Source organism: Leptonychotes weddellii, chromosome X (genome assembly GCF_054177405.1).
Source record: "Leptonychotes weddellii isolate Sample4059 chromosome X, ASM5417740v2, whole genome shotgun sequence".
In the NCBI taxonomy this organism is placed as follows: Eukaryota; Metazoa; Chordata; class Mammalia; order Carnivora; family Phocidae; genus Leptonychotes; species Leptonychotes weddellii.
In genome coordinates, this window is record NC_138385.1 from 80,388,036 (window position 1) to 80,397,541 (window position 9,506).

General features: G+C 36.6%; 1 protein-coding gene across 1 annotated transcript; it reads right to left on the reverse strand.

The window, feature by feature from the left end:
* Window positions 1-1,793: 1,793 nt before the first annotated feature.
* On the reverse strand, window positions 1,794-4,993 carry LOC102741467 (E3 ubiquitin-protein ligase RLIM-like). The gene is made up of 2 exons (XM_006732057.1): window positions 4,750-4,993; window positions 1,794-3,454 (listed from the first exon to the last, which is right to left on the reverse strand). Exons 1-2 carry the CDS (start codon window positions 4,991-4,993, stop codon window positions 1,794-1,796), a joined length of 1,905 nt encoding a protein of 634 aa, XP_006732120.1.
* Window positions 4,994-9,506: the final 4,513 nt, after the last annotated feature.

Below are 9,506 nucleotides of genomic sequence, written 5' to 3' on the forward strand. Positions count from 1 at the left end.
TGCATTCTAGGGAAAAATGGTGCCCAAAGGTCAAGAATTGTATTTTTTGCAGGACTAAGAATATAATAAATTTATAGTAGGCCTAGAAGTAAGACACTGAGCCATTTAGGACTCATTATAATATTTTTCTAGGCATAGGGTGGATCATAGATGAGAAGTTGATTAGTTTTCTGTTCTGCAAAAGAAACTGGCACAAATGTAGTGACTTAAAATAACATCCCTTTATTAGTTCTCAGGTCTATAAGTCAGGATACTGGCATGATGTGACTTGGGTTTCCTGTTAAAGGTCTTAAAGGCCTGAAATCAGTATTAAAAACCTTGTCAGATAATTTGAACATCTAATTCATTTTGGGATTGGCATCATTCATCATTTCTCATTCAAGTTGTCATGTATCTGGGTCTTGGTATGAAAGGTGTTTTATTGTCTCTTGAACACTTTGGCTATTATGTTAGGATGCTTTGGTTCCTGTTTAAAGTTTGTTTTTTGTTTGTTTTGTTTTAATTTTAGCAGGTATTTTGTTTAGGTTTGGTACACAGTGCCTCTTCTACTTTTGTGGACTGTGGTTCCATGACACTCTAATTTTCAGAACCTTTGTGGTACTATTTTGTCTGCTTGATTTATCTTGTGCAGGTGGGGTTAGTACAGATCTGTGCTTGTGCTGCTTCAGCGGGCAGAAAAAGCTTTCCAGGCCAGGGCACCTGGTGCTTCTAGATGGGGGAAGGGAAACTCTGGTCGACTTGGATGAAGAGCACTTCCTGGGCCAGGCACTTGTGTCAGGATCTCCCTTGTCTGTAAGGTATGGTGGTACTTACCAAGTTGAGAGCTTTTTGTGGTATAGCTCACAGTTGCTAGCCTCAGGGTACTTCATCATCTCTTGGTTTCCTTTCATTCTTTATACATTTTTAGTAAATAGTCTCTTCATTAAGCCCTATTTCATCACCCTTTTCAAGTGTGCCATCAATTTTTGCCCAGGACCCTAACTGATACATTAGTAGTGGAAAATGGGAGAAACTTTAAGGTAGTATTAAGGGTTGGGATAAACTGCTGGGAAGAAAGGTAGGAAGACAAAGTTTTTTTTGTGGTTTTTTTTGTTGTTGTTCAAAAGACTGATTTTTATTTTAGGCTAAGCTAATAAGAAACAGTTGTTTTCCCACAATGTGTATGAAAACTTCAAGCATTACTTGAAGAAGGCAGATTTGAATCCTCTGGTCTACCTCAGATCCTTTGGGATAAAGAAGGTTCTAGTATTGGAAGACAAAGTTTTTAAAGCTTTTTACAGCATTCTATGAATGTAATGACTTTTTTATGTGAACGACTCTCATAAATTCTTAACTTGCTTAATTATTTTGTGTTCCTGTTTCTTTGCATGCACATCTAAGATGAGACACGGCTATGAGATGTCTGGGATTTGCATGACTAGATAGTACTACTAGGCTCTATCTGGATTGATTATATATTAAGACATTCCTCTCATGGAATCAGGAACATCCCACCCTAGTGTACCTGCTAAGTTTCTTTTGAAATTTGGTGATCCATTATGGTGTGAAATTTGTTTTTGCTCTCAGATAGGACAATATTGTTTGGTTTTTTAATATTTCCTTTTATTTTGGAACAGAAATTGAGGAAAGTCCAATCATTCCTTCAGGAACCAATGATTCAGTTCAGATTGTTACACTGGGATTCAATTTTAGATTAGATTCAGATTGTTATATTTAAGAATCACTCCAAAAGTAGATGTTAGGCAGGTCACTACTGTTTGTCCATCACTATAAAAGTTTATATAGCTGAGAATTCAGATCTCAGAATTTTCTCTTTCACCAGAATCTACTGCTTTCCTACGACAGATAGGACAGGTAGAGTTCTCCGACAGCCAGCGATCGATACAGTGGACATGAAATTCATGGGAGCAAGGTAGGATGCGAAGTCTGTTGCCTTCTGTGTACTCTGTGATGCAAATGGTACAGGCTTTTAATGCACCACTTTTACCAAAAGATGTTACAGCCAAGTTGTCAATTTGTGCTTTGGTAAGTCCTGTAGGTTGGTCATGATGGTCTTCATTCAAGAGGAAAAAATGGTCCAGATTAAGGGAGGTCCAAGAGTCACTTTCATCAAATATTATTGGGCTCATAGGTCTACTTTCTTGCCTGATTTCTGATGGTGAGCCTGGTGGTAAGCTTATTTCATTACTGCCTTCAAACATCAGTGATCTAATTTCTGAATTTTCATCACTGGAGCTGGAACTGGAAATAGGACTAGAACTGAAACTAGATATGTAGCTGGAATTTGAACTAGAAATCAATGGAAAATTTGAATGGAAATCAGGACTAGGATTTGAACTGGAACCAGAACTAGTCCTACCACCAGAACCATCTCTTTCATTTGGTGACTCTGCCCTTTCCATGTTTTGACTTGAGGGTGACACACTGTGCACTGAATCACTGTCACTGTCAATGAGGTCCCTTGAGTCACTGAATCTTGTCACTGTCTGTGTTAATGTGCTCTGAATTGTAATAGATGTTGCATCATATAAATCAGTATTTAAAATTCTGTGACTGGGAATACTGATGGTACTGACATAAGCTGTTGTATCTGTCTGCTCAAAAGGTGGAAACATATGCCTAAGTCCTCCTTGTTCACTTTCTAAAGTGACAGTGTTGTTTAGTGTCTCAGATGTTAACAGAGTTCTGCTAGCTATGCTATCACTATAAGAATATGCCCCAAGATGAACTTGTCCTACTTCAAGATCGAACGTTATGGTTGAACTTATCTGTTCCACTTCCCAAGATTCACCATCACTGATTGTGTCTGAAGAACTTTCTTCTTGAACAGCATTCCTTGTTCCAGAAGTTGAAAAAAGACCCCTATTTTGCAGCTCAGGTTCAGTTATTTGCTGTCTTGATGTTTCTTGGTGCTGAATTCTAGAAAATAACTCAGTCTCCTCTACTTGAAGCTGCTCAAAAGTCTCAGGTGCTATATTCTGATGAAATCTTAGTAAAAGTTCATTCAGTGAATTTGGAGCTGAACTACTTTCAATTCGTGCTCTGGTTCTCCGATGCTCTGGGCTCCTGCTTCTTGCTCTTCGCTGACCTCTGGTAACTGGCACTTCTGTTAATGCTTCAGTTGTACTTTGTTCTGATGTAGGTGGTCTTAAAAGTGTTGATTCAGATTGTGTATTTTCCGCTTGCCTTTGGATGTTTTCCATATTGTCTCCTCTGGGAAGTCTTGTAGATGGTACATATTCGTTCTCTGGATTTGGGCTCCCATTATTAACATTAAAATTCATTTCTAAACCAAATCTGGAATTATTGCTATTTGAATTAATTTGGCTCAGTTCTTCCCAAGATTGGTTTTCTGTTTGCCCACTTGTCACACTTTCAGTTTGTCCAAAAGAGTTACTAATCCAGTCTAGTAGAGAGTCGCCACTAGATGTATTGTCAGAAGAATCTCCTCCACCTGTTAACAAAAAAAAGTGGGGGCTGAAAGGAACTACCAAAATTAGAACCATCATAAAATAGCACTCTGAAACCTTGTTTCAAAAGCAAACAAAAAATTAGAACTTTAAGACTCAGATGTTTTAAACTTATTTCACATTTATAGAGTTAATATTTTGTAAACTACATTTTCTAGATTTACAAGTAAAGGCAGGAAAGTTTGAGTTCCTTTTGAAAAGAGCTAGCTAATCCTAGATAAATTTAGAGAATTGTTTTTTTTTTTTTAAAGGAATCTGGAAGAAGTCTGTTTTCAATATTTCATCATATATATGGCTTGTGTACCACCATGGGAGGACAGTCGAGACAACATTTTTTTTACTCCACTGTCAAAACACTAATGCAATTAAACAAGGTTAAGGTACAGTGCTAGTATTTTAGTTCAGTTTACATTACAGCCTAATTCTCATTAGCCTACAACATGACTTCTTCTAGGCTCTTAAGTGCTTATGGTAATATATAAAGTTGTTTTAAAATATAAGACTATTGTAGCCTTGCCCAAATTTAAATTAAGTTTATAGCTTTAAAAGTTTTTGAATACTTCTTAATGTTACCAAGATTTTGAGTTGATGTGAAATTGAAGGTCAGATCAAATGAATAGACTGTATTTAAGAACCAAACTATTATATATCGTTTTCATTCGATAGTAAAATTCTCTACTTCACACTAGGAGAGAAGCACCAGACCTGATTAGAGCAGGATTTCTCAACCTTAGCACTGTTGACATTTTGGTGCTGGATGATTCTTAGTTTTGGGGAGCTTTTGGGAGCTTTTGGAGCTGGGAAACTTAGTTTTGTGAGGCGTTTGGCAGTATCCTTGGCCTCTGCGCACTATTTGCCAGTCATCATTTTTGACAACCAAAAATATCTCCAGACATTGTCAAATGTCCTTTGGGGACTGGGGGCAAAATTACCCCCAGTTGAATAGAGTATATATATTTTTTTGCTGGAGAGGAATTCCCTGTCTTTATAGAAAAAATAATTCAGGAAGTAGGAGGAACTTTTAGTTGAGATAGAAAACCAAGAAAAATATCAATAGGCTATTTCACACTGTTTCCCAATTAAAGTAACCCAAATGTGAACTGGGGGAAAAAAAATATATCTTGACATTCTTACCAAAAATCAAGTAAATACCAGTTCTTTTTAATGAGAAGTTACTTAGCACCAAATTAATGTGTGTCACTTCTGTATCATCTTTGGCTGACTCTACTATGAAGTTCCTTACCCATCCCATTCTAGTCTCCCTAAAAGTGAAATATACCTGTATTTTCGTCTAAATTTTGTGGTGGGTTTTCTTTAATTCGTTGAAGTCTCCTCTGCAACTCTTCTAATGTAGTTTCACCTGGGATGCCCAGCAAATTGTTATCCCTCATTAGCTTGTAATCTTCTTCACTCAGGTTATTTACAAATTGATAGAAATCTTCTTCCCGGAACAACCGGTCCATCTGACTTCTGCGCAGGGCCGCAGATTTATCTTCTTCGTCATCGGAACCTGAATTTTCCATCCTGATGAACGAGTGGAAAGATATTTGACTTTTATGACATGCTGTTGAAAAACAATTAACTGGGTCTTAATTTACATACGAGTATATCTATATAATATATGAAATACACTAACTGGATTCCCTTTCTGCTTCAGTTGGAGTGTGAGAACCCTACGCGGTTGGATCTGCCTCCCCGTAGGTTTCTCCTCCCTCTCTGACCACAGTACTGCAGCTCCTGATGAGTCCCTCGTTAAGAAAAGCCGTTATCTGAGAGCTTGCTAGGCACCGTTGCCTAGGTAACCACAGCACTCCTCATTGTTACCAACTAGGGACTATATTCAAGGTAGGTTTCATTTCATTCAAAACCAGCAAATGCTGCCGAGGCTTATTGTGTGCCAAGCACTGTCCTTCACCTCCTTTTACCTGCATTAGCCTATTCTCCAGCTTTCAGGAGGCTTTTCCAGGTTCTGCTATGCTCTAGTTATTTGTTTGTTAAATTAAAGAACCCAAATACAGCTAGTTATATTACATATGACTGCCTTCTTCAAAATGTCACAGCAAAGTCATTCTAGTCAAATGTAACAATTCTCATTTTCAGGTGCCCAGGGAACTCTTTCTTTTCTCCTCATGAATTCCTCAAATCATCAATACTCACTAAGAAAGCCCATGGTTTTTGATAATTTACGAGAGCCATAGCTGAATTTCTTTAGTTGGGTCTTTTCCTTTTCAATCTTTTATTATCATTTTTATTATTATTATTTTTAAATATTTTTATCCTTCTCACTCTTACTGGCCTCATCTTTTATTCTACAGTCCCTCAAGCTTCTATGAAAGCAAAACAAAACAAAACAAAAACAAAAACTTTGGCAGGTTTTCTGGTCAATTCCTTAAGAAAATTTCCACAAAACATAGTTTCATTTTTGTTCTCCTTTCTCATAAATATTATAAATAATCCTTAAATCTAGCCAGAACATCACAGGCACTTTTAAAACAGATCTAAAATAGCTGTTTTGCCTGCTGTAATGTGTACTGATTTTGCTGATTTTGTTCCATGTATGTTAGTGCAGCCAGGATGGCATAGTGAGAATAATGCTCATTTGCAGTGCTATCTGAAGGAGACCTCTAAGAGTTTTTGGACTCATTAATATTACCAGTCCCACTTAACACTTGTTTTGGAATCCTTCAACTTGTTCGTGTAAAGACAAGATTTGGCTATGGAATTTGAAACACTGTTCAGTTGGACTTATTTAACAATGAATCTGTCCAGCATAAACAATCACTTAGTGTCCACTAGAGATATGTCAAATACTGCAGAAATCTGTACTCCCAAGTAATTTTTTTTTCCAGGTGATGGAAACGTCACACAGAAACTGCGAAAATACAATATATTATATGCGATAAGAGATTTATATCTATAATACTGTATAAGTACAAGTGTGATGATTATTTAATGGGAGTTGGGGAATATTTCACAGATAGTACATTTAAATCTGGATCTTTATAATTATGAGTTTCTACTGGTGGAAAGTGTCAGTTGGGTATGTGTTGGTGAAGAGAGAATATGTCAGACTAAAGGAATAGACTTGAAAGACCTTGGCTTCTTTGGGGAACTGTGGCCACAATTTTGGAGTTGGGGTGGAAATGATGTGAAATTTATCCCAGAAGGAATAATTGACACAAATTATAAATTGAGTTTTGAGTTCTTCCTGTAAGAAATAGGACATAGATTAAGATGTTTTATTATTTTTTGAGAACAGATAATGGATTTTGTTTTTGCCGCTTAGTGTCCATTTAATGATAATAGCACCCTGATTTTCTTGAAGGAAAAACCCATTTTTCAATCTTAGTCCAGTTGGTTTAGGTTCAGCTGAATTCACTGCCACAGATAAAGGAAAGGACACATGATACAGCCATGTCTAATCAACAGATTTCAAATTGCTGATTATGGTAGCTGGTTTAAGCATGGGCATGTGACCAAAAGTGTATTTAAAAGTTAAATCTGGGGCGCCTAGGTGGCGCAGTTGGTTGTGTATCTGACTCTTGGTTTTGGCTCAGGTCCTGATCTCAGGGTCATGGAATCAAGCCCTTGCTCAGCAAGGAGTCTGCTTGGGTTTCTCTGTCCCTCTGCTCCTCCCCCCCTCCCTGTGCTCTCTCTCTCACACAAATAAATAAGTCTTTAAAAAATTTTTTTAAAAGTTAAATCTGAGATGTTATCTATAACTATTGAAAATGAAAAATTACTTTTTAATGTGGTTGCTAAGCTGGTAGGATGTAAACCTGAAGATGAGGAAAATCAACATAAAGAGACAAACAGATGGAGAAAGGGCCAGATACCTAAGAAAAAATTTGAGAAATACCTGAAGCTAGATGTGCCTTAGGATCTTTAGCTCTAGTAAACCAGTGTATTCTTCTTTTTTTTAATGTAAGGTTTGTGTAGAATTTCTGTCACTTAAAACTGGAAGGTTCCTAATAGTTGTAACAAGAGAGTGATATGATCAGTGATCTAGTCAGATGTCAAAAGGTAATTTTTAATAAATTTACCACCTAAAACTTATTTGCTATTGTCCATTTTATAAAGCTAACTTGTTTATATAAGTTTAATTGGGTTTAGTCTTTTATGAAAATATAAGAATACAGATTTCTGTCATTTATTTAATAAGTATCAGACACTGAAATTGTATATAATTAAGTTGAAATAAATGAGCAATTATTTTCATTTGATTATGAATCAAATCTGGTTAAGCATATAATGTTAATCTGTTAGATAAATTTCCTACTTCTCTGTACCATGAGATCCTTTTAAAGTGTCCCTATTTTCGTATGTGTTTCACATATTATACAATGTTTTCTGATACCTTGGCCCAGTAATGCTCATTTAATTGTCAAATGAAGAGAAAATATCCTGAAGTAAATTACCACTGAGCATTTGGTTTATATTAAGAAACGGAATGGTTCTGGTGGGAACTAAAATGTCTTTCACTGATACCTTAATAAAGAGTGAGATAATGTTATGTGACCAATTAGCTCCCTGGTGGGATTTTTAGGATGCCTAAGTTTAGCAAAGTCTTAATTAGTGTGAGTAGGTATGTGCTTGTGTGTACACATACGCATATAGGTGTTTAAAGACTCTGAAAAACAAACAGGGTTCTAGAGGGGAGGGGGGTGGGAGGATGGGTTAGCCTGGTGATGGGTATTGAGGAGGGCACATTCTGCATGGAGCACTGGGTGTTATGCACAAACAATGAATCATGGAACACTTCATCTAAAACTAATGATGTAATGTATGGGGATTAACATAAGAATAAAAAAAAAAAACATTTGGGAGAATACTTCAGTGAAAAAAAAAAAATTTTAAACAGATGTTTGGTTAGGTTAATAACCACTGGCTCAAGTGTAGTTTCTGGGTACTAGTAATAAGTCTATTTCAGTTAAGTCTTGAAGTTTCCTTTGCAATGTGAATGTACTTCATCTCAAACATGGAGTTCCTACAGCATTATCATTATTGTCTGCTTTAAAGTCTTGTTTTTTTTTGTTTTATTTATTTATTTATTTGAGAGAGAGAGAATGAGAGACAGAGAGCATGAGAGGGAGGAGGGTCAGAGGAAGAAGCAGACTCCCTGCCGAGCAGGGAGCCCAATGTGGGACTCGATCCCGGGACTCCAGGATCATGACCTGAGCCGAAGGCAGTCACTTAACCAACTGAGCCACCCAGGCGCCCTAAAGTCTTGTTTTTGATATTTGTTATCAAACACCACAGTTGATGTTTCCAAACATTATTTGAATTCAGTGTATTTAAAAGCAATATGCTTGAGGAAGTTCAGTATATAAGAAAGAGTATTGAGAATTTAGAGACCCAGGTTGAAGACTAATCATTAATTCGTTATTTGCCCAGTCATTTAAACTCTCTAGACTCCCATTTCTGAAACTTAAATATGACAAAGTTGAATCTGTTTTTCAAAGTTTGATTTAGTCAGTTGCTTAGAGAACTGGGCAGTGGGAATTGAAAAGAGTACCTGAACCATAGTGGTGCTGGATTGGCAAGCGTGAAGTAGAGAGGAAAGGTTGAATGGGGATTAAGTTAGTGCAGCAGCGCTGAGCTAACAGAGAAGCAAGAGAATCAGAACAAGTCCAAATTCCAATATCAAGCTAGGAATAACTGTCTCCCAGAACATTAATTCAAAGCCAATAAGTTGAAATGGAGTATTAAGCCATAGAAGGCTATTCTAGATGGTTCAGAGCAGAGTCAGGGCAAGGTCATGACAAGCTGGGGGATCAAAGCCATGAGGTAGTAGCACATGTGTATGACTTTGATTTTAGCTTGCTAAGTTAAAATATTTATACTTTGGATCTCTGAAGGTTGGTCCTCGGTTGTCTTAATATTTTTGTTTATAAGACATTTGAGATGGATGACCTCAATATTTTTTTGTTTCACAATTTTATGAATGAGAATATAATCACAACAAATTTTAATTTTTTTTTTAAAGATTTTATTTATTTTTTAGAGAGCGAGCGAGAGAGAAACAGCATGAGAGAG

What these genes read in the sequence shown, in the direction of transcription:
- LOC102741467 (XM_006732057.1), bottom strand. Translation starts at nt 4,993, where the DNA reads ATGGAAAATTCAGGTTCCGATGACGAAGAAGATAAATCTGCGGCCCTG. An exon ending in AAATTTAGACGAAAATACAG is followed by an intron (nt 3,455 to 4,749) that starts GTATATTTCACT and finishes TTTTGTTAACAG; the next exon opens with GTGGAGGAGATTCTTCTGAC.